Below are 25,771 nucleotides of genomic sequence, written 5' to 3'. Positions count from 1 at the left end.
TGCAGCAGCTCTCACTTTCAACCAAGAAATTTAACTGTAGATAAACATCAAGTGCACTCTTAAAAGATTTAGGTTCAGTATTAAAACATCCCTCATTATCACCATCCTCTTGCTCCCTCACTCTTAGAAATATGGCCCTTGTCTCATCAATCATTGATTCCTCTTTGTAGTTTAGACCCACTGTGACTTCTCCATCAAGCCAGTATATAATTTTTAATTAAACAAAAATTACTTGGGCAGATGATGTAACTGTTCATTAATAAGTGGGAGAGTTCATCTTGCTGCAGCAGCTCTTTTGAACATACAATGCAAGAACGCCACAGGCCAAATGTGCTCCAGCCTGGGAGGAACCTGAGACCACATACTTCTCTCAGCACAAGTGAGCTGCTTTGGAGCTATGAAGTAAGAGCAAATGCACACACCTTGTTAATCACAGCTGGACCATCAATACACCTCTGCATGGAGGGTGGCACCTGGTAAATATCTTGTCCCACCAGACCATGACCAGTGGGTATCTGGTAAATTCCCTGATTCTGGTGGGAAGGTGGCACTTGGTAGACAGGGTCCCGTGCCGAGGCGTGTGAGCTTGGCACTTGGTAGATCTTCTGGTGGCTGAAGGGCTGATTCATCAATCCTGAGCTGGGCATATCCTGGCCAGAGGGACAGTCCTGTACCACGGGACCTATCAGGAGTTTCACACGGTTGCCTGGGACGATGCCTTGCCGGCCGTGTAGGGAGCAGAGCCACCATCCTTCCAGGCCCTCGGTGTTCTGTTCTATCACTGTCAGGATGTCTCCCTTGCGGAAGGCCAACTCTTCTGCACACTCGGGGACATTGTCATAGAGGGCTCTTGCCATAAGATTCTGTGGAGAAAGAAGGGCAAGAATAGCAAATCAACAAACAATTTTTCTGTATCTTCAAGCACACTCTAGGTGATAAGTAAGAACTGAATTTGAAAAATAAGTGTGCAGGAAATCAAAATAACATGAAAAATCATGCAGCACAGGATTCCTCTGTCCCAAGTTTGAGAAATGAGAGGCTTATGCATTATTAACACTACTAGTGAGAAATTTTCCAGTAACAGTGGCTCAGATAGAAGCTCTTTATATGGCCTAGTCACCTGAACAGACAGAAAGTCAGGAGAGTTCTGCTCTTGGCACTGAGGTGCTCTTCCTGTGAATGAGGGGCTTGTACCTTCATCTCTTGACACTGATTTCCCCACAAACGTGCTCTGTGTACTGCTGCAGCCAGCTAGCTGCCATTAAAAATAAACCCTGAACAAGACTCAAAAGGAGTGAGTAATCCAGAGCGGTTTTTGCCAAACATTTTTACACTTGTGGGGTCCCAAAAGACTTTCCATGGAGGTGCAGATCCCATTAGTGTAAAGACAGTGGCCTGGCTTTTCTTAGCTGACACCTGCAGGTGCCTTAAAGTGATGGATCTTTAGACCACCTGGTAAGAAAAGCTATCTAAAATACAAGTTGACAAAATGTCACAGGTTTTGAGCTACAATGCTCATCTTTGCATGTAGCTTTGTGCCTTCTCACTCTGTGCAAATGTCCTCAGGGACACAACACAGCATAGCAGTAGCTTAATAGGTAAAACACTTCCTCCCCTGCTGCCTCAAAACCACCACCACAAAAAAACCCCTCCAAAACAACTTCAAAGAACACGGTTCCTCTGAGTCCTCTGAGATCTTGAAGAGAAAAATATAATTTAAAAAAATAATGTGCCCAGTGACTCCAAGTGGGGTCATGCCTGTGCCATGAGGGAAGCAGTGCCCATCTCTGGGGGCCTGTTACAAGCCAAAGAATGTAAGACTGTAGGTGCCAACCAGCACCATAAAGTGCCTCTGTGTTAACTTAGGAGGAGTCTTAGGGCAGCCAAGGAGTGTCTTTGACTTGTGTCAACATAGTTTAAGCACTCTTAGATGCATTTTGCTTGATAATGTCAAGTGGAGCAGTACCATTAACATGAGGAACTTCACACAGCTCTACTACCCCCAAGCATTTGCCCCGTGTTTCAGGCAGGCTTTGCAGTTTGCCCTGACCTCTGTCCTGCTGGGGTTCTACTCCCAGCAGTACCTCTGCTATGAAGTTTTAAGACAGCTCTGAGTTGATGTAAGGTTGTTGGCTGTGATGTGTTACTAATAAGTACCACCTCCTCTCACACATGGAACTACCTCCCTTTCCTCTTCCTTTGCAGGCCTGTATGGCACATCCAGTTCTGAGTAACTGGCCAAGGTATTCAATGGAAAGTAGGCAGGCTGTCTGCACTAGCATTCTTGGACCCCTCAAAAAGGCCATGAAGATTTAATTTCTTGGCTCTGGTGATATTTCCAGACGTGTTGGAAACAGCTGCTCCATGACTGCCTGATTTTCAGTGAAGGCAGTCAGCAGAGATGGTTATAATCTAATTGTAAGCACTTGAAAAAATATACAGAGCCCTGGATCTAGAGTGTTCAATCTGAAATATTTGGATGCAGTACACAAACTGAAATGGTGTTAATCCACCAAAAAGGATATGCAGCTGTCTTAAAGATTTGTCTTTCCTCTGTCAAAGGAATAGCATCAAGTACAGTTTAGTGTTTTTATCTGTCATATTTATCCTCCTCCTTGGACATATCAGAACTTTTTTTTTATTGTCCCTCACTTGTTATATCTTTCCCTGTTGACACACTCGTGTTTTCCCACCATCCCTGTGCTTCCTTGAGACAGAGACTTTCATCTGACCTTGCTCAGTGCAGCAGATTGTGTGCAGGGCTGAGTGGTGGATGGAAGGGGGATAAGCTCAGATGTCACATAAAAGGTAGGCAAACTTGCATTTCCCAAGACGTGGTGCTGAAATGGGGTGCACAAGATCAGTTTCCTCTTCTCTGAATGGAAGATCAGCTTTCAAGTGTATGAGAAACACTGGCTTTGCCTTTCATCAGCATCATTAGTAAGGCCAGTATAAATTAAGCTTTGGCTTGGAAAAGCAGGATTGCGTTTTTGAACTGCCATGTAAACAACAGCACTGGGGCCCACTATCCCCTCTGATGTACCTCTACTCAGCTCATCAGTCAACAACAATAAGAAATGAGAATATAGATAAAGTAGGGAGCAATTTTTGTCCATGCCTTGGCAGGACTGCAAAACTATTACTGAAGCATGGTCAAAACCAGTGGCCTCTTCTTGAGCACTTCCTCTATGCTCTCGCCATGTCGATGGGGCTACTTAGCTGAGTCCATGGAGCTCAGAAAACAAAAGCCCCTGCCTAATCAGAATATTAAGTTAATCTCTTATCTTGACTCCATCTCTTTCTAGCATCTTTCACAGGGGAAATCTACCTAAGGGACTAGTTGAGCCTGTGCAACTTACAGAAGACTTTCACAGAGGAGTTGTTTAAAGGAGGAAGAGGACAGTTGGGTGGGGGAGGCACAAACCAAGCAGGCTAAATCGATGATAAATGCATGTTCTTCTATACTGTGGAGTTTAAAGGTATTTGAAAAGCTTGATTAGCTTCTACAGCAAAGCAATTCTCAGAACAAAGCTGAAATGGTGGTAGAATTAGAGCAGATAAAAGTTCCCATGTGAATTTTTTTTCCCAGTTGCTCATTATCTCTGTCCCAGTGACCTTCTCACCACCTGCATGCAGCATGTTAACACTTTCTGGATGTGCTTCAAGAACTTCTTTGCCGAAAACAGCTTCAGATTCTAATTGTCAGTGTTAACTCAGGCACCATTATGTGAATTATACTAATTGGCTGCCACTTGTTTCACAGCCATTTCCTGAGGCCTTTTAAATAGCCCACAGCCATGCCAGCAGCACCAGTCACTGATGGAGCAATGAAGCAGGCAAAATATTCCTCCAAATAAGCATTAGGACCAGAAACACTAAGCCAGTTGCTTGGTGCCAGCAGCAAAGGCACTGTTCCTGCTAAGCAGACCTGTGTTTTGAGCATCTCCCTGACTTCATTCTTCCTTCACAGGATTGTTTAGTATGAGCTTCAGAAACAGTGTCAAAACCACTTTCCTGAGTCAGCAGAATCAGCCTTGAGAAAAATGAAATTGTGACCACAGAAGGCCTCCAGGAAAGCATTTGGAAACCACAGAGGTACCTTTAACCTGCTGTGGTGATCAAGATGGTAGTCTCTGCTCCTCCACACACAGAAAGAAGTTCTGATCAAAGATAATTCTCAACACTTGTGGGCCTCATCTCCACAGATTTGACAAATCTGAGTAATTTTTTGATTCTATGGGCATCATAGCCCATATCTCAATACACCTCATTGGCTTCATCAGCTCAGAGACTGGGGACAGTTACATAAAATTAATTGCCTCTGAAGAGGCATGGATCTGTCCACTCGACTGTCTGAGAACCAGCACCAAGTAAGCACCAAGATCTTATATGAGAAGACAAAAGCACAGCAGTGACCTTTTTGTATGACTAAATGCTACAAAAACCTTTGGCCATTTCCTAGACAAATCTGCAATAGAGAAAGGGCAATGAGAAAATTGTCTCGGAACTTGTTTTCACAACCGGTAAGTTGCACAGGAGTCCCTTTATATTCCTAATAGAAAGGAAAAAAAAAAAAAAAAAAAGGGAGTGGTACAGATGCAGAAGTACAAATTCAAGTTCTGTAAAGGCAGGGGAAAAATTACCCGATGCTAGAGAGGGAAAAAATTTTGTTTCATTATAGAAATCAGCAGTACTTCATAAAATGAAGATACTGGCAACTACCACCTTCTTTTAGTAAGACTAAGAATGGAAGCCTCTGCTGCTCTCCTTTGGTCCAGTTAAATTAACTACATGATAGGTGCAGTGGAGCTCTTCTTAAAAGCCAGAAGTACCCTGTGGTCTCTGTGTAGCAGCTCCATTCTCCTGAGCCCCCTGTGCTACAGCAGCTGTGCTTCAAGTAAGGAGTGCTTCTCTACAGCTAATGGCTGATTGGAAAGACTCAGATCAGCTTTTGTGTCCTCAAGCCTTGCTAGCAATACCGGGATGTGTGGAAGTTGAAGCCAGGGTCAGGCCCCCACCGTGTTAATGCCCTGTACAGGCAAAACAAAAAAACCCCACATTTGTTCTCAAGAAGCTTAAATTCCTCCTAAGCTTGGGCTCATGAGTGCAGTAGAAAGCATCTTATGTAAAATCACTGAAAACCAGAAGTTTTCCAGTCTTCTGTTAAACAAAGTGCTATCTCAGTTGTCAGCAGGTCAAAGTGAAAGGGAGCCCGACCCTAATGACTGCTGCCTGGGGATTTTAGCTGGAACATGCTGCAGGAAAAGGCTCAGCAGACTTTGCTGATGTCATGTGTCAGAAACTTTCTAAAGAACTGGAACTGTAATGGATACTCTCTAGATTAAATGCAGATTACAGGGCTCATGATCCTAATTTTCTACACTGGATGAGACAAAAGTAAAGCTTTCAAGCTTTCTCTAGGTAAAGTGAACCAGGAGTTTGAATCTTCTGTCTGAGGTTTCCTTTAATGCCAGTTAAAGTCCATTAGATAAAAGCTGGAAAGGTGCCATCTGTATTCTCTGCATGCCTTAGATTTTCCTTTCTTTTGCATCTAGGATGCATGTCCTATTGAAACCCAACTGTGAGCAAAAGATGCTGCTCTGAAAACTGTCAGCTGTCCTACTTGCAGAACCCAAACTAAAAAAATAAGACTCTGTAAACTGTTTTTCTTCTCAGATGTTGAAGGAACTACGGGCCAAATTCAGCTGCATAACTGATCTATTACAGAACTGTCAAAGGTGTCTACTCTCTCCTTAGCCTACTGCAATTGATGGCTAACATGTCTGCAGCTGGATGAACACACATGAAAATACTTTGAAGATCATGATCTGTTTTGGATGGCCTTCTCTGCAGTGAAGGGAACGGACAGAATTCTGTAATTCATAGTCTGGAGGATGAAGAGGGTGTTTGCTGATGAGGCTGAGGCAGAAGAGGGAAGAGGCAAGAGTTAAAAAGAGCAGTGGAAACAGCTACCACTTCTGTAAGAGTAAACACATCCAGTGACGTGGATAACGAGCGTGTGTGAGGTGCCCACAGCCATGGAAGCAAACACAGGAATAATAAATTACACGCTATGAGATTAAACACAATGGTCTCTTTAAGGGCCGAGTGCAATGGTGCCAAGCTCCCGGCACAGGGCTGCCGACTTCACTCCTCTCAGCCAGCTCCACAATGAATGAACGCTCGAGGAAAAGGTTCAACCAACCATAAGCTCAAAGAATTTCTGCTGCATCCCTCAGAGGTGCAGTATGAGGATACTGATCCCTGCTCCGTGCTTGGCTGCTGAGGCGTATTGTTTCGTTCTGCTTTGTCTTGTTTTTTAATATTGCTTCCTGTGCATAGAGTTTATGTGCAAACAGAACTGGGAAAATCGCCTCTGCTCTTCACTAAAAGAGGGTGGGACCCCTTTTTTCTATTATTGGACAAACTGTTTCTTAAAATGAGAAACAGCTTCTCTCCTATGTTTAGCAAGCTTGGGAGTAGGAAGGGAGGAACAAAGGAAGGAAAGGTGGGGGCAATGTCTGTGAACAAACCAGTAGCTTAGTTTTGGTTGGATCACTTTTAGTTACCCATCACATAATATTTTTGATACAGATTCCCATGTTTTAGATTTCTTAAAAATGAATGACTGCTATTCCAAAGTAAGCTTAAGTATTTACATACCCTTATAGGGCTGCACTAGGCCCAACAGTAATGATCTGCCTGTGAGACAAAAGAACCGAGCTGAAAACCCTGTAAAAAGTGAGCTTTATTCTGAGATACATGGTTTGCCTACAAGCAGAACTGGTAGAAGAGAGGGAAATTTCAGCTCTGTTGTGTCTTCTGACAGAAGGGTTTCAGTGCCAGAGCCATTGGGCAGTTTAACTTTGGTTCTTTTCAGCTCCCATCTCCTTTTCTATTTCTCAGTGTCACTGCCCCTGAAATAAAGCATTCATTGTGCTGTGTTGGCCAGGAAAGCAACTCTTGAGGCACAGTAGGTAACAGGTCTATCTATAACAAGCAACTTATCACAAAGCCTACTTAATAGAAGCTGACAGAGGTCACTGAATAAGACATTCAGCTTTGAAAAATGTCTTTTGCTGGTCTGCTTAAACCTGGAAGAAGGCAGTATGCACAGCAAAGGCAGTACCTGGTACACACAAAGCTGCACTGGCATGTTCTTAGACATGTCCCTGTTGGCAGTGACATGGGGAGTGGACTACGAAACAGCACTGCTTGGCCATAACAGCCTCCATCCACGCGCAGACCTGAAACAACTCATTGCCAGCAACAAGCTGTGTGCAGACTCTTGCTTCTTCTCTCAAGATGATGTCTCTCTCTGCTACGCAGAGAAGGCAGGAAATGCTACCACAGCACGTATGAGAGCCTCTGCACCAGCAGGGTGTCGCAGCTGCTGCAGCTTCAGCAGGGGAAATGCCCTGAGCATCCAAGTCAGCCTGCGCCCGGCTCTGGGAACTCTGAGCTCCCTTAGCTCTCAGCTGACAACAAAGTAAGGAGCCCAGTTGCAAATGTTCACCATGGTAATGCTTCAGTTCACTCCTCAGGCAAAGACCATAGTTCTACTTTCCAGGCACTCTCTTGCTTTCTAACACCAAAACCTCAAGTTTTCGGTTTAGCGAAGATACTTCTCTGGTCAAGCACTGCTCACCCAAAAAATTACAAGTGCTGCTGGATGGAAATTAAGGCAGTTTTCCACACACAGATTTGGAAGACTGGCTTCACAGCTAATGAGAGAGCTACGAGCCAAGAGCCTCTGCAGAGCCCTAAGGACACGTCTTCATCCACCCTAAGTATCCTTACTCTCTAGTCCTGTGGATCTCCAGAACAGAGCCTGTCAGTCATGCTGAAGTACACCAAGCTGCCTGGAGGCTGTGACATGGAAAACCTTCTTTCTGCAGGGCACAGAGGTGAGTGCCTTATTTCAATGTCCCACCAAGCTGTCCCAGCCCCTCTGCCTGCCTGAGAGGCCTGATTTTCAGAGTTTGCTCAGTCTGGGATTTTTTTTTTTTTTTTTTGGTAGTGAGACAAGTTACACAGAAAGTTAAAGAGGAAAAATAGGAATGTCCCCTTCTTACTGGACCACACTGGGGGGCAAGCCAAAGTAGGCACTATGGCTGTCATGCTCTGCAATATTCACTGCCAGTTTTTGCAGACACAATACTCCACCAAGCAGGGCAGGCAAGCAGCGAGCAGACCAGCTAGGGCTCAGGCACTTCACACCCTTGCTCAGGATGCTGCAGGTCCACTGGTTCACTCAAGACTGGGATTCAAATGTGACATAAACATGTGAGAGACTGAAAGTGCTCTGGTTTGAGAACCGTTTTTGTTTCACCAGAGCTACTCCGTTTTAAGTAAATAGGAGATATTTGTGTATCCATTTTTTTTGTAGGTAGTTGGCAAAGTAGTTTGCAAAACTGAGGCAAAGCAGTGAACCTGCACCTTGGGAGGGAATCCAAATGTATGTCTATTAAATAAGGAATTAGGAGGCTAGAACAAATAGGGGGGAACTAAAAAAGGAAAAATGTTAAAATGAAGGTTAGAACAAAGATCCTAACTGGTGCTCTGGCCTGTGTGAATAAAATACTTCAGTATTTTGTCCTGAGTGCAGAAGCTTATTGCCATACCTGATGTTTCACAATGGAAAAGCGAGTTGAAAAGGAAGATCTCTGGCTCCGTATCTATCGAGAGCACCAAAATGATAATTCTACATTGGCAAGAAGGAAAAAAAGCCAGGCTTTGTTTGCTCAGATGATATTCTTTTGTTTGTCGACTGAGTTCTGGTTATTTGGCTTGTCCAGTTTTATTTTAGTGAGACGGGGTGAGAGGCATTACAAAGAATTACCCAGAAACATAATATCCTAGCTGTTAAATAAGGTGTTTCTGATGCAGCCAAGGCCGTGCTGTATCCCAAAGCCCACGTGAGCGGCACAGAGCCCCCGAGGTGCCGGCTGCGCCCGCCGGGCGGGTTTAACAGGAGCGGGGCCGCTCCCTTTCCCTGCCAGCAACGCCGCGCTCGGGGCGCGCAGCGGGACGCGGCGGCCACGGCTCCGCTGGAAAAGGGCACGCTGAGGTAATGCTCCATCACCCAGCCCTGCGGAACAGCCCGGCACTAAGGCACGGCGCTGCTGGGCTGCCGGACCACCCACCCTGCTCTGCTGCCATCGCAGGCGTCACACACGGTGTGCGACAGAAACATCTACAGTGCGGCAGAGCACGGATCCACTGATGACATATTCCTCTTATTCCTCTGCCCCCTGAGTTCCTGGGGTTCTGCAGCAGTGCCGAAATGCCATTCTCGTTGCTCCTTCTGGGAACACAGACCACATCCCCTGACTTACCTTCAAGATCTATTAATATTTTGGGAAATTCCACCACACCTAACTCACTAAGTTTTCTGTGTATGTTTCACCCTCGTAACCGGTTTCCTTTCCCCCCACCCAAGGAAGGGTGTGATCTCGTTCCATGACTTTAAAAGGCCTTTTCAAATCTGTCTGAGGGCTGTGTGCCTTTTGTGACATCAACAGGGAGAGAAAAAAAAAAATCAAGCATGCAAACAATACCCTTAGAGTAAATATGATCTCACTGTGATTAAACCACAGTACATCAAAATCAAAAAGCAGATGTAAAACTTAACCCCTTTCCCTGAGGCAAGCAATTAAAAACTTAATGAAAGGAGATCAGATGTTAAATGCTAAAGAATTGAAGAAGCAGAGCAGAAGGGGAAAAAAAAAAAAAGTATGGAAAGAAAGAATCCTGAAACGTGTGTTTTGAGTTCTCAGTTTTCCATTTTCTGGCATTTGTGAGCAGTCTTCTCCCAGACAAAGCTTCCTTAAAAAAAAAAAAAAAACAACCCAAACCCAAAATTAACCCTTCCTTCTGCGGCTCTGGGGAAACAATTACAACTTGATTGTCAAGAAACCATAGCTATGTAGACATAGCACCTCAGTACTGCCACCAACTTACTTGTCTGATGTTTTCAGCTTTGAAAAGTATGACTTTTTAATTATTTTTCTTTAAATCTAGAACTTAGATGAACTAGGACATGTTCTTCTCCCCCCCAAGTCTCTCAAAAAAATTTCATTAGAAAGGAAAGCCATCCTACTCTGTCAATTTAGTGTCACCATCTGGGATACTACACAGCAGCTACAACTTGGGATGCCCTGAGAGTCCAGCTTACTAAAGAAAAACAAGCTCAGGAACTCCTCTTTCCAGGCTCCTTCCAGCCCTCAGCAGGCTGGTGGGACAGGTAGCACATTGCCTCTGAATCAGAATTCCACGGAAGCCAAGCCTGGCTGGCAGCTGATGCTTGCCAGGTCCAGTCAGAGTCATCTCCATTCTACAGGGCAGCGGTCAAAAGTCAACAAGCCTCCCAGAACAGCTCAATTTTGGCAAGCTGACATTTTCTGGGCAAGCATACCCCCGGAGAAGAGGGATGGTGAAGGTGTAGGTGCATTTTAAGCAGCTCTGGTTACTGTGCTCAGTCTCAGGCTGAAACACAACTTTAACTCTATTCTTGATCATGTGAGAGAACGGTTTGGGCAGCTCCTGGGCTGCATGCAAACAAAAGAAAGCAGTATAAAAAGAGAGAGAGAAAACAAAAGAAGATATCTGCCTGTAAATTACATCTTTCTATAGCAGTAAAAATTGGTTTATTACCCTAAGCATTTTAACTGGATGTAAAGTCCACAGGACATAGGCATTCATGAGCCTACCTACTTCTAGCTGTATGTTAAACAGAGTGCACACCTCTAGCTGTCTTGTACTTAACCCTTTGGATCAGAAACGTGTTTAGAAAGAGAATAATTGATGTTTTTTATGGTCTGTGTCTTCCTCTCTCTGTCTGCAACTAAGCAGGTCACTGGAAGAACTGAGATTTACTCCTAGGCTCCGTCAGCATTTTTTAAGATTTGTTGTTACCAAAGATTCGTGGTATTGCTATTGCTAAAATTTTCAACCTTGCTGTCAATGAGGCCAGCTTAAGAAAGGGCTTCTGATGTGCTGACTGCATTCCTGTAGAGTAAACCCATTCTTATTACTCTTCCTTTTCCAGGCAGGATGGTCCACTCTGACTGTGAAGAAAGTGTTTTTAAAACCAACACAAAAATAGAAAGGCGAGAATTGGCCTCATCCCTATAGAGAAAAAACAAAAAAAAATACAATTTTTGTCATGCTATGCACTTGTGTTTCTAGGACTGTGAACTATAGCTTTAGCAGTCCTGTTTCATGTCAAACACAAGCTACGTCCAAATCTGCTGTGGAAAAATGAGCTCCTTAAAATTAAGACAGTTTCCACTACTGTAATGTCTAGACCAAAAGGCAAAAGAAAATGGGCACTTGCCAAGAGCAAGCTGTGATAATCAGGCAATAATATGCAGAGGCTGCACTCTGAGCTGCTATAAAGTGACCCAGCTTCACTGATGCTGAGAGCTGCAGCCATTTACAGGCAGAAGTACCTCTACATGCAGCCTGACTTAATAAATATTGCTCAATACCTGCCATAAATATTATTTTCATAGTACAGTCCCAGATGAGCATCTGATCAAGCCTACTGAAGGCTTGGCATAAAGCACTTTTCAGGGACCAGAGTACTACTCTAACAAGTAGATGTCTACTGCTTTCATGGATGCTCAGAGAGCATCTATTACGTAAAGAAGCCTCTTGAAAAGTGACTTATGCATTTACAATTCCAAATGTCACTGAAAATGGGTTCCTACATAGGTGTGTGGATTTTAATGTCCTAAGAAGTTCAGCTACTTGTCTCCATCAGGTGTGGCCAGAAATGGGAGCAGTACAAGATAAGAGTCCTCCAAAGGTGCTGCAGCCAAGGCAGAGGCTGTGCATACTACTCTTAAGCACTCATGTTGCTTTAAAAATGGAATTAAAACACTGGACCTTGGGAGACAGGTGGGTTCCTAATTGCTGTTGGTATGAAGGGGATTTAAGTAATTAAATGCTGTGTTAAGTTAGTCCAAATAAAATAAGCAAGACAAAAACTACTTAACATTGGCCCTTAAGTGACCTAAGCGCATCTCTTGTATGCAGAAGGCATTCCCATGCCCCTAACATCTTTGATAACAGCAATATGAAAAGTAGGAAGCTCTATGCTCCTGTTTGCTACCTTTTTGTATGCACTAGACGCACCTGGCCTTGCTGCAATTACTCTGGTACTTAAAATGGAGCACAGGCAATACACTAATACAAATTTCTCCTCAGGCACCACACACAGGAGTTCAGCGTTCAGTGATCAGATATCAGTGCAAGTATTGTCTTCTAACCCCACTTGTTGCTGGGCTTGAGAAGGTACAGTTCCAAAGGTGAGTTTGTCTGCAGTCTTAGGAAGTGTGCTCCAACACTTTAACAAATTCACAATAACACTTCATGAGACTTCTCTGAAGTCTAGCCTGTGTTCTGGAAAATAGGAGAGTTCTGCAGCCTTTCTAAGACAATAACCACTGAAATGTGCTTTCATTTTTCCTTTGCAGGAGATGTTTCCATAAAGTCTTACTATTAGACAGTTTTCCTGCTCTCTGATCTGACAGGTCCCCCTCGATGAGGTATTTTGATAGTGTGGCACTGTTTGGAATCAGCAGACTTGAGTCAAGATACCTCAAGGCCAAGTAGTAGTTTAACATGCAACCTGCAACCTCTAGCAGGACCTTAAAAGCAAGAGTAAAACCCCCAAACAAGTATCTAATGCCTCTTGTACTATCTAGAGTCAAACTGAATTGGAACTATCAAAAAAAAATAAGGAAGACTGTTCATCTGGTAGTTCTGCTTCCCCATCAAATACTAGGAACTACTGGACAGAGACAGATTAGACTATCAGTTTCTGATTAAACAGATTCACAGCTACATTACTCAGGAGCAATTGCTAGACTAAAAACCATAGAAGTTTAGAAATCTGGCAAAAAACCCTGCATGCTACTGGCTGTAATGCTTTGTGATGGCTCCTCTTCTTCCTCTGAAACAAACCTTGTAACATCCCTAAGCCTCAGCAGCTCCATCTGTAAAACAGAATTAAAAGCACTCTGCTATCCTACCAAGACTTTGGTAGGGCAAGTGGACACAGTTGTGGGAGTTTCTCAACTACCCTGGGGTGTTGAGGCACTCCCTCTATTAAGTATACAAATATCAATCTACAGGGGGGTGTGCGAGGGGAAGGAGGGCACACACAGGCTGCAGCCGCAATCTGAAAATGACAGTGGCCCCCCAAGCTTTGTGAAGGGGACAGTCCTTCTGGCTCTATCTCACTAGTGCTGCTGCTGACTTGGGCCTGACCCTGCTAGACCTCAGCCACCTCATCCCGCACATGCACAGATGAGAGAAAAATCATGAAACTTCCATTCAAAACTCGTGACAGTAAGAGAGATGGCACAAACTTGGACAGGTTTTCCCCTTGTCGGTTTTTTTCCTCTCTCATTACATTTTACAAGGTTTTACAGTTCCTATTTACTTCTGAGTTTGATTGCTATACTGAAAAAAAAAAAAAAGTGAAACGAAAAGGAGTGAGGAATAAACAGAACAGAGAGGATTTAGTTAAAAAAGTACAGACGGTTCTTTTCCTTTTACATGGTCCAACACTCAAAGTCTTTCATTGCCAGGGTTACAAGCAGCTTTCCACAAGCACTTCTGGTTGGGAATATTGTATTTCTTCCCAGGGACACTATTTTGTTTGTCTTGGCGTGCAGACATTGTAATCAAGTCTATATATTACAGGACTGTGCACTACAGGCATTTTGAACCCTGTTTAGGTTTCTTCCTTGCCCAACAAATTATCTAAAAATAGATAATCAAGACCTCATACTTTACATCTACGTCATTCCTTTTGGCTTAAATGAGGTAAGGAATGTAGGGTTTTTTCCCTCTCCTCTTTCACTAACTGTTCGGAAGTTTAGTAAACAGATGAGTCCCCTTTTCTTCCTTCCTTCCTTCCCCCTCTTACTTTGTCTTGCATGTGAACAGCCACCAAGCTACAAAAGCCTTGTTATGATAATGTCTTCTCCCTTTTGCTTATGTTGCACTTTTATTGCCTGAGATAAGAGCGTTGGAACTGGTGGCCAGACATACCCTCTCCCATCCATGTCCTTCACTGCTCATGGTAACCCACTGGTATTTCTGTCCCCACACAGTATATTGTAGCTGTAACTGCTCCATCCTTGGAATAACAGCCTGGGTTTGGTCTCAGAAAAGGCTGACCTTACCTCCTGGATTACCTCCTGGAATGGAGTCCTGTGAGAACTTGATAGGATGCAGTTTTGTGGCACATGGGGATTCAGCACAAAAGCAAGCTGCTGTCATCAAAGAACTGAGGTGTTGCCCTCACACAACTGCGCCCCTACAGGAATTAGCTTCTGAAAGCAGCTTTTAGACAAGTAGGGCTAAGAAATGCTCCAAACCAACACAAGTATTTGTTATGCTTAACGTTTCCCATCTTTCCATATTGCAGTTAAAATAACTTCTGTGTTCTCAGGCATTTAACTAGTACATGAATGGGACAACAGGACCTGGCCTGGGGTCAACTTTGCTTTAAATAGCCACATAATCACCGAATATCACACTGTGTGCAAAAGATAGACAGTGGTGTAGAGACATATGTAAGGTAAAATTCTGAACCTGCTTAAATCCACTGGGATTTTCCCTTTCAGAGGATTCAGACTTGAGTATTAAGATGGGAGAATGCTTAAAGAGTGCAATGGACAATAAAAGAAGCTTAAATGGAGGAAGAGAGGGAGGGAACAAGTTTTGAAAATGTCTGAATAAAAAATGTGTAGATTGAGTAGCAGAAAGGATTTCTAGACCAGAAATTACCTTGGGTTTAGTCACACTGAAAGCAAAGTCATGAGTGATGGAGAGACGTATTCAGGGTCTGACCCATGAGGCAGTTCCTGTTCTGTCCTACTGTTAAAATTCTGAATTAAACTATAACAAGCATTTCAATTATTTCTTTAAATGAGGCCTTATGGACTATCACAATGAAAGTAAGGAATGACAGGCCCCAGTATAACACCAGAAACAGCTAAACAGAGCCAAATCTGCACCTGGACACTAAGCCTCCTCTGAAGTGATGGCATGTCCCCAGGCAGGCCATGAGCACTCTCTGTGCCTTTATTTCATGCATATAATTAAAAAAAAAAAAAAAAAAAAAGACTTTGTTTTCTTATAGGGAGATAAAGAGAGAAAATACAGAAAGAACAAAGACTGAATGTGCAGGTATTTTCTTTGTATATTACTCTAGGGATAAGAAATAGATCTAAGAATGTTTGCCCCAGTTAAACAGTGTAAGTAACTACTTCACATTTCCCAGGGAAAGTAAGCACTGTAATCCAACAAGAAAGTTTTTGAGGCCAAACCCCTCAATCTTCTCTTTTTATTTATTTTTTAATGGCTTGTTCTTTCTCTGTCTAGAATTAAGTAATCACAAACCAAAACCAAAATGCTCATTCCCACAAGACAGGGCAAAGGAACCATTACAGAGCAGGGAAGACTTCCCCCTTTTGAGCCACCTTATCAGTCCACTTATCAGTCCACTTATCTTGCAGTGCCACTGGGCTACATAGAAGAAATCAGGACACTGTATAACTATGCAGGACCATTATTTTGCTACTGGGATACAAGTGTTGCTTGGCCATGGGCAGTCTGAAAGCAGTTTGTGAGCTTGGACTACCAGTGACACTGCTCTTCTACCCTCGAGTGCCTGATGTTTTCTGCTCAGAGTAACAGCTTCTCCAGGCAGGTATAAAGTCTACCTGGACTGATCAGAGGTGGAGTAGATAGAAGAGAAATGAATTTTATCTCGGACTTCAGATCAGTCAGTTGTTTGAGACACAGTTTAAAAAAAGAAAAAAAGCCATCAGATTCACATCAGAATTGTCAAAGCCATGGATTACCTTTGTCGACCCACGTCTAACACAATTTCTTTTTCCCTTGTCTTTCCATGACATGGAGAAACTGGCAGCAGCTTTGGAAACTTAACTCTGACCTTTCCCAAAGTTTGGCTTGAGAGACTCTGAAAACTTGGTCTGAGCTCAGAGATGTACAGAAGAGCACAAAAATCTGTGCACATTTACCTGGGTATCACTCGTACTCCTCGCTCACACTGCTACAGCATCAGCACTCTTTCACACTATGCTGCCTAAGTTCAGTACGGAGATGGACCTCACTTCCAAAGCAACTTAGTCTGCAAGTAAGTATATAGCGTGTGACATTTCCAAAATCACCTTTTTATTGACGCTGAAGTTATTTTTGGCTGGGGAAGGAAAGTTTTTCCTTCCTCCCCCTTTTTTTCCAAGCACACAAGATTACGGTATGTCTGTACAGTAATCTAATGCCCCGTGGGCAATTCTGTACCTTGCCCAGACGTTTCTGAGTAAAATTAGGATGACAGGCTCCACATTTGTGTCTTTTGGAAAAAAAAAAACAACAAAACCAACCAACCACCCCTCTGGTAAAAGGTTGCTAAAAGCGATTATTTAATAAGAGGGGATTAAAGGATCTAGTAAGGCGGTAAGGCTACCCAATTTTCAAAAATGTTACGGTTTTTTTTCCCCTCGCTTGTGACCCATCAAACAGAACGAACCGTGATAAGGAAACATCCACACACGGCTGGAAAGGGGGCGAAGGAGCTCCCGGGGAGGATCGGGGGTACCTGTCCCAAACGCGCCTGGCCATCACACACCGCCCCGCGATCCCGGGCTCACCCCGTTATCCAGGACCCGCATCAGCGGGAAAAGCGAGGGAAGCCCCTTCTCCCCCCACCGCTAACACCGACACGGCATCCGGGGGGTCCCCACAGCCCGTCCCCTTCGCTGCCCCCTCGTTTCCCACTCCCCGCGGACACCTTCCCTGGGGCTCTGCGCCTGGAGACAGCGCAGGGGAGGGGCGAGGGGAGACCTGGCCGCCCCGCGGGCACACGGCTGGCCTCGAGGAGGTGCGGAGGGGAGCCCCGAGCCGCCCGACAGCCGCCTGCTGTCCGCGCCGCGCTGCCGGCCGGGCCCCGCGCCCTCAGCGCTCACCTTGTACTTCATGGCTGCGCCTCCGCCACCCCGCGCGCGCTACTCCGCGCGCCGCCGCATCCCCGCGCGCTCTGCGCGCCCCGCCGCGAGCCGCCACGCCAGCCTCAGGCGCTCATTTGCATAGCGCCGCCCCCGCGGGCCGGGCTCGGGCACCAGCCGGCCCCGCCCCGCGTTCCGCCCGCCGCGGGGGGTGCTCGGGGCCGGGGGGACGCGGGTTCGGGCCCGGGCGCGGCGCCTTCAGCCGCTTCCCTCCGCCGATGGCCAGGGAGAGAGAGCTGCGGGGCTGGCGGCCCTGCTCCCCGGGACCCCCGCCCGTACATTTCAAAGCTGCTCGCCTCGACTGTTCCCCGGCGGAAGAGGGCCTAGGGGCACAGGTCGACAGCGGCTGAACAGGAGCCAACGTGTGCCCAGGTGGCCAGGAAGGCCAGTGGCATCCTGGCCTGGCTCAGCAATCGTGTGGCCAGCAGGGCAGGTATCCCGGCTATTGGGCACTGCGGAGGCCACACCTCAAGTCCTGTGTCCACTTCTGGGCCCCTCACTGAAAGACATTTGAAGTGCTGGAGCAGGTCCAGAGAAGGAACTGGGGAAGGATCTGGAGCACAAGTCCTGTGACTGTGGGAACTGAGGGAACTGCGGGTGTCTAGCCTGGAGAGAAGGAGGCTCATGGGGGACCTTATCGCTCTCTATAGCTGCCTTGCATGCGGTTGTACCCAGGTGAGGGTCGGTCTCTTCTCCCGGGCAGCCAGCAACAGAGCAAGAGGACACGGCCTCGAGCTGCTCCAGGGGATGTTCAGGTTGGACAAAAGGTAGAATTTCTTCATGCAAACGGTGGGTAACCCATTGGAATGGGCTGCCCAGGGAGGTGGTGGAGTCATCAATCCTGCGAGTGTTCAAGAAACAGCTGGATGTGGCACTCTGGTCTACTTGGCAAGGTGGTGTTTGATCAAGGGCTGGACTCGATGATCTCAGAGATCTTTTCCAACCTGATTCTGTGATTCTGTGAGTCTTGTCCATCCATCCCTCCCAAAGGCATTTTTCTCCCATGCAGCTCTTGGAGGGGCTGAACACTGCTTTGTTCCTGTCTCTGCAATTATTTTTGTTCTCATTTGTCCTCAGAAGATGACCTTTTTTAACTACTACTAGTCAAATCAAGATGCCAAGTGTTCGCTTTGCCTGGCTGCTATTTTAACACTGATTAGACACCAGAGGCCAAGAATGCTTTAATGGCCTGGTGATGTCCATTATAAAGAGTGACCATGGTAAATAAGAATTATTTGGAAGAGAGTAATAATTAACTCTGGTATCTTGGGAACAAGAAAGAGCGGGGAAAATAGATGTGTGGTGATCCTCCATGCTTTTCAAGTCAGATCTCTTAATCAGGCATGATTAATATGGTGCACATAATAGGAATCTTTGTGTATGGGACATACTCCAGCTTGTTTAGAGGAACAGGAAATAAATTCTCTCCTTTTTGCCCAAGCTGGATCTTACCCAACATTTTTAGGTCACAGATGGACTCAAGGCTATTTCTAGTGGCCTAAGGAAAAATAGCAGAGAGTAATCTCGTACTACCAGATTACAAACATAACTACATTCCATAGCACAGTGTTATCCTTAAATTCTCATGTGACTAATCCTCTAGAGAGGGATCCTGTTGCTAAAATGGCTTCTTGACTGATAAAGAATGTCATACTTTTATCTGCAATCTCCTCCGTTCTCCAATTCCAGCATAAAATATGTGGCTGTACTGTACAAATTTACTAAATGGATGAAAAAATGCTTCTTTTTTTCTATTCTGTCTTCTTGACTGCACATGCCCTAATAGCTCATGGGTGTGTGTCCCTGTCAGTACAAAATAAGTCTCGGAAATTAGCGAGCTCCTGCTTTCTGCAGTACAGAACAAGCCACTGTGGCTGGGTGGTAGCTGCTGCTCCAACCCCTCATAGGCGTTTTTCTCTGGGCCTTCCTTTCCATTTTTCTTGTTGCTGTTGAGTCTTCTGATTTCCCAAGAAGAAAGGCAAAACAGATAATATTTTATATGCACTGGGTTTAGGGCAGTGTTGTTTTAAGTGCAGCATCAAAATAAATTTGGGTAGGTTCAAGAGAATAAAACTCACTTGTGTGCTGTGTCCTTAGCCACTTTAATGAAGAAAGGAATTCTTCCAGTGCCTATATATAACCAGCTTACTATTAGGAGAGTGCAAATCTCTTTGGGGCATTTCTTAATTGAAGAGTTAAGAATCAAAGAAACACCGGTTTTCTTTTTGCATGTTTTTGCCATTCATACTCCAAGTAGAAAATTTCTTTTAACTACAGAGGATGCAATGGCTAAGATGTTAGCATGGTATTGGACTGGCATCCAAATCCCCTTCCTTGAATAAACTCTGTATAATCTGCTCACGTGGCACCATTGCCATGAAGATAAATGCATTAAGGGTTGTAAAACCACATCAGTAAGAACCAAATAAGCATTGGAGACAAAAATAAGAAAAGTAACATCCTATTTCTGACTTCACCTATATTTAAACTCAGAGTGCATCTGGTTTCCAGTCATCCCACCAATAGGGGTACTTTTCATGTAACTGGTGTTTTTTCAGAATGCTTTACAATCGCATTATGAAACCTAAGCACATTTGAGAAGCTGTGCCTTCTGCTTTTGTTTTAGCTTGCATTGCTTTTAATGTGTGCAAAAAATCCCTGGCTGATTTTAATATACAGTAAGAGACGTGTTAATATGAAATTCTAGTTGGAGTGTTCCTGTGTGTGTATTGTTTTGCCTTTATCACTCTCCATAACTCATATTAAATACTTTTACTTAGATGCCACTGGAATGACACTTTAGGCACAAAGCCTCAAAGTCTGTCAGTTTTGATAGCTGTACTTTACAACTCTGAAGGAGCAGATACAAGAGCTGGTATTTTACAGGGAGAAAAAGAGATTGCCATCGCACACCACCTGTGCAGTGAAGTCCCACCGCTCATTTTATTCACACACCCTCCCTCCCCCTCTCTCACCTACTCCGTTTACCTTGAAGGGGTTTTTAATTTTCCCCAGGGTGAAACACTTCTACTCAGCGGGACACTTCTAGCAGAGCTGGCAGCATGGCAGAGCTCCATGGTCTATCACGGATATCAGGGATTAGATATACCTTGAAAGAGAGATTTGTTAACGTGATCCACTAACCTCCTCGTGTTGCTGTGAGAAGTCAGGATTGCGGCAGGCCCGTTTGTGGTTAGTGCAAGCACTGTGCTGTTCTTGGTGACCTTGGCTGCGGCCGTGCCTTTGCTATGTAATATTGTATTTCAGGCACAGCCTAGGGAAGTTTTGAGTCGGTTGCCTTGGATAATCAGCTCAATTATACAATGCAACTTGCTGATGAGGAAGCCGGGACCAGGCATTACTGATGGCTGTGTTTCAGAGGCAACTTGAGCTGTATTGCCAGGATTTATAACTACAAGGTCCTATTAAAGTTCTCAGGAGGGTAATTCATGTAATGTGTCTTTTTTGCTTCGCAGCACAGCAATGGCTTGATTCACTGCCTCATATTTATTCCACTGCAATTCTAGCAGAGTAGCAAATGGGTTCTGTGACTTCATCTTGTGTCTCTGTCAATGGCTTTTGTTTGTTTCTTTGCTTTTGCTGAAGGCAATTAATATTACTCTCTGCTCATTTGGGCAACCTACTGTTTGTCTCCTGCTCTCATACCCCCTCCTGCTGAGCTTATTGCTTGCTTTATTTCTAATCATGTCTCTGCTCTGTGTCTTCCTGTTGCCCTTCTGATTGACAGCTGGGGTACTGAGGTGTTTGGAAGGTGGCAGTGGGTGATGTGATAGGCAGCCACAGGGACTGCTTGTCAGCTGGACTCTGCGGCTGGCCCGCTGCAGCCCTCAGGATACAACATGAAACGGAGCTGCCAGCAGGCTGGGAAGGGAATACCCGCTGAAGCACATCAGCCAGCTATCACCTTGTGACAATTGATAGGGGAACATGAGACAGATATCCTGCTCTGAAAGGTTACTCAAACAAAAATCTCCTTGTTCCCATTTCCCCATTGACACAATCTGAGAAAAGAGGGACACAGCAGAGTGTCTCCCTCACAGTTGAGAGAGTCTTTTCAGGAAGGGTCTGTGAGCTCTGTGTTTGGGAAACATTGAGCTGTCTTTTTTTTTCTCCCTCTTCACAAAGGTCTAACTATCTCTTGGATAATGTTGTGCAGCCATCTGCATTGCTTCTTGCTGTGATACTTGGCCAGGGAATTTGGATTAAAATTAATTTAGTTATAGTGCCACTCCACTTTCTGAGCAAAGGAGTCATATTTAGCCTCATGTCCTGTCACTTCTATAATGTTACCCAGGCTGGTTCAGCGGATATGCAGTGGATGGAATTTCTTCTGTGCAGAATGGTTTTGTACACACACTCAGAGTGGTGGAATTTGCTTGCTTGGACAAATCTGTTAAAAAAGATGAAACGCTGCTGTTTCCTGAGAAGAGCATTAACAAAAGTTCACCACTGACGTGGGCAGGATTCTGTGTCTGTCTGCACAGAAAGGCTCCCTCTCCCACCTCACTAGGAGATAATAAGAAAAATATTTCATTCTACCCAAAGAAGGGAATATTTTGCATTTCAGCAAACTAAAACAAAGTCTGCTGTGTTTTTCTTTGACCAGTGATGGAAATCTTTTTAAGCAAGCGTTCTGTTCCATTTAACAGTATGAGAAATCTATCCTGGTGGACAGAGGAATGGGTAGCAGTCATTGTAGTGGTGAGATTTAAATGCAAGGGTCAAATTGTGAGAATAAAAATTGTGACTTAAAATTACCTTCTTACATTTGCCTGTCCTTTGCCATTTTACCTAAGGCGTCTTAACCATTGGGCTAGCTCACTTGCCTCGCTTTAGAATTCTACATTTACTTTAATATATACAAACTAATCTTACAGGCATCCCACCTCCTTTCACAATAAGGCACAAAAGCTGTTCACATTCTTGATAAGGGCATTTTATACAGTGTTTCATCAGGAATTGCTCATTTAACTTTGTAAGTCAACCATCAAGGCCCTGTTTAGTGACCCTCCTTCAGATAAGGAGAATAAATGCAGCTCCTTCTGTCCACTCTGTTTTGCTTCAAATGCCAGCCAGAAAGAAACATACTGGTGTCCTCCCACCCAAAAGGTTTTGAAAGTGAATCCAGCCTTTGTTAGCTTGAGAAATCATGGAAGGCAGTTGGAATTTAGATATTTTGGCACTGGCTGTCACTAAACCACCAGCCTGACCCAGTGAATGAAACCTGAGAAGTTTCTTCAGTTTTTAAAAAAAGGGGAGACGGGGAATAAATACCACTACAATTTTAATTTGTTATGAGAAGCAGGTGGTCACCTTCTCAGGGGAGAATGGACATGGGAAAAGGAAACAGTGGAATGACTATTAAAACAGCATGAGGGACGCATCTTACTCTGGAGAAAGAGAGTGTAAAATTGAAAAGAAGTAAGTTTATCTCTGTTCCAGCATTGGAAATCAGTGCCACAGAAATTATTCTCATCAATGGCAAGTTGAACATGAGCCAGCAGTGCCCTGGCAGCCAGGAGGGGCGGCCGTGTCCTGGGGGGCATCAGGCACGGCACCTCTAGCTGGGCAAGGCAGGGGATTGTCTTCCTCTGCTCTGCACTGGGGCGGCCTCACCTCCAGTGCTGGGGTCAGCACTGGGCACCACAGTATAAAAAAGACATGCAGCTCTTAGAGGGCATCCAAAGGAGGGCTGTGAGGATGGTGAAGGGCCTTGAGGCAAAGCTGAATGAGGAGCAGCTGAGGTCACTTGCTCTGTTCAGCCTGGAGAAGAGGAGACTGAGGGGAGACCTCATTGCAGTTACAGCTTCCTGGTGAGGGGAAGAGGAGAGGCAGGCACTGAGCTCTCCCTGTGGTGACCAGTGACAGGACATGGAGGAATGGCCTGAAGTTGTGTCAGGGGAGGTTTAGGTTGAGTATTAGGAAAAGGTTCTTTTCCTAGAGAATGGTTGGGCACTGGAACAGGGTCCCCAAGGAAGTGGTCACAGCACCAAGCCTGACAGAGTTCCAGAAGCATTTGAGCAGTGCTCCCAGGCATGCTGTGACTCTTGGCGATGATGCTGTGCAGGGCTGAGAGTTGGACTCAATGATCCAAATCAGCATGTTCTGTGGTTCTGTGAAAAGCTTTTCCAGGTCTGTGCAGCAGCTCCCCACGGAGATGGCTGGTGTAGAGCACTTAAGTCAGGGGGACTTTATGTTCTCAGCAGTGTTGGGAGGAATTTGTGGAAGACAACACGAATTGTAGCTGAGCTGCCATGCACCCTTTGCAGAGCTGAGGCAAAGCTGGAGCTCTGGGAACCTTGGTATGTAACACTGGTGAGAGGAGGGATGGCAGAAGCCCATGGCTTCAGAGTGGGTGCAGGGCTGTGCCAGACTGGGTCTGCAGTGCCTGCTTGCCTAGGAACCAATGTTATTGGGAGGGGAAGAAGAATGTGAGGTATGCAGGGAAGACTGGACAGGGAAAAGAATGTCAGCATGGAGCACACACTAGCCTGTTCCTTCCAGAGATACTGTCAAAGGCTAATTCATTTCCCAAACAAACAAACCAGTCTAACAATCGTGCTCAAGGGCTACACTCCCTTATTTTCCCCTCCAGCACTGAATATTTTTAATACACGGGTTAAAAAATACTGGCTTGCTTCCAGATGCGGGGCATGCATGCCATTCAACCTACTGATGCCAAAAGGGTTTTTCTTGTTTTTCCTAAGAAAAACTGCAAAACAGCACAACTATGGAGACTGCAGAGGGCTTTTGTTCTCTCTGATTCACAACTGTGCAGATGAAATATGATAAATGAAATACAGGGAGGTTGCTCAAGAGGAAATGTATGTTTAGATATCACAGCTTGTTTAAGATGAAAGGAATCCAAAATTGAAACCGGAATTGCCTCAGACAAGAAACTTGGGCACAAAGCTTAGGCATGTTAAGCTTTTCATGCAGTTGTAAGAAGTCATAGTGCTGGCATCCAAAAGCTCAGATCTTTACCTGAACTTTCTACTTGAACTTTCCCCACTTTGGGCGAAACATGGAACATGTTACATTATTCCACTAGCTATTAAAACTGTTAAAATAGGAATGAATCGAGTAAAGTTTTTCTTTTCTTTTGTTTGTTTTGTTGGTTTGGTTTGGTGTTGGGTTGTGGGTTTTCTGGTTTGTTTTTCTGGAGGTTGAGTTGTAGGGGTTTTTGTGTTTTGTTTTTGGTTTTTTTTTGTGGAGGTCACCTAGCACATCACAGCACTATGAGCCCAGTTTGGAAACACCCCAGGCTCTTTTGAATACATGCATCCCGCATACTAGGTTTGTGGGAACAAAGCCCTGGCTCAAATAGCACATAACCCACCTGCAAAGGAGTTTCTAAATGAATGCAGGAGTGCGAGTGTGGACAACTAAGTAGGAAACAGTGGTCAGGAATAAAAAGGTTCACTTTCCTGTGACACCCTAGAAAGGTAAGGTTTTGTAGACTAGGATCAGCAAGTTTTTTCTCAGGAGATGCAACCTCTCTCACCTCCTCACATACACGCAGAGTAATATACAGCAACTCTCATCCCCAGAAGCTTTCTCTTGAATACAGTAGAGCAGAGCTCTGCTCTTTCCAGTCTGTGGTGCCCTGCTCCTGTCTACTTTTCCTGCCTGCCTCTCCTTCCCCTCCTCCTGCCTTCCCATTCCTGCAGTTGGCAGGGTGGAGAGCCCCAATTCAAAGCACACATGCTAGCACTTTGCTCTGAACTTGTGTGGAAGGAGGTTGTACAGATACATGAAGCTACAAAAATGGTGAATAAAGAGGGGTGTGTGTTGAACTCCTCACACATATATTAGATAGATTTAAAATACTGCATAAAACCCCTTGAAATCCCATTAATCTTCTGGACAGAGCATTTGTGTGTCTTAACCCCATTTTGGGAGTCAGGACCAAAGCAAACCTTGTCTAAATACTCTCTCCTTCCTCCGATTTGCAAAATGCACACTACTTTAACTTGGCAAAACATCAAAAATGACCCAAAAATACAATCTCTTCTGACTGTAATTTGTCCATCAGTTTTACACATCATTCAAGGAATTGTCCTGTGACTGGACTTGCCAGCTGTGTCCATTTTTCTTGCAAAGCTTGTTATATTTGTTCTTTCTGTTTTTAGGAACCTTTTGTTGCATCTCTCCCACACTTCTTTTAGCAGAAATTATTTGCTGTTTTTATATTTTATATATTCATGTTTTCTCTCTTCCCCATCTCTCACCAGCAACTCTTTCAAAGCAAAAGCATTTCTGTCTGGTAAGGCCATCAGCTCAGTAGTTGTTCACTAGCCAGCAGCCAGCTTTTTTCCAGTAGGAGGAGAAGCAAAAATAAAACTTTAATAAAATGCAAGTTTGGGATTAAAAAAAAAAAAAAAATACAAAGAGGAAAGTTCTGTTTTGCCTTTACTGCCAAGCTTCCCATGAAGTCTCAGCTTGGATGTGTTTTGAAGCTTGAGGAATTTCAAGGAAATTTCCTTCTTTTGGAGGTGTTTGGAGGGAGGATATAAGATAGGAAAGAAATCATCTTTTCTCTCTTTTGTTTCAAACAGATCTGTGGAGATCAGTTGATATCCATAACAACAGAGAACAGCATATGAAATGTCTCACACTGTCTGACTTATTTTTCTCTTCTTTGGGTGTTGGTGTTTAAGCTCTCATCTCATACTCAGTGTAAATTTGCGTCTCCACAA

At 44.6% G+C, this 25,771-nt stretch overlaps 1 protein-coding gene across 3 annotated transcripts in view; it reads right to left on the bottom strand.

Annotated features, from left to right (window-relative positions):
- The window catches only part of NEDD9 (neural precursor cell expressed, developmentally down-regulated 9), a 64,736-nt gene that overhangs the window by 20,895 nt on the left and 18,070 nt on the right, over nucleotides 1-25,771 (bottom strand). The window contains exons 1-3 of one of the 3 annotated variants that reach the window (XM_082286699.1): nucleotides 17,013-17,078; nucleotides 16,068-16,177; nucleotides 423-863 (exon numbers count right to left, since the gene is read on the bottom strand). In XM_082286699.1, the coding sequence (XP_082142825.1) occupies nucleotides 423-857 (435 nt within the window). In that variant the 5' untranslated portion in view covers nucleotides 858-863; nucleotides 16,068-16,177; nucleotides 17,013-17,078. Of the gene's footprint in view, nucleotides 1-422; nucleotides 864-16,067; nucleotides 16,178-17,012; nucleotides 17,080-25,771 lie in introns of those variants that run through there. The other 2 variants (XM_082286698.1, XM_082286697.1) reach the window with 2 other exon arrangements.

Source organism: Coloeus monedula, assembly GCF_965178545.1.
Source record: "Coloeus monedula genome assembly, chromosome: 1".
Lineage (NCBI taxonomy): Eukaryota > Metazoa > Chordata > Aves > Passeriformes > Corvidae > Coloeus > Coloeus monedula.
This window is presented reverse-complemented; position numbering and strand designations above follow the sequence as displayed.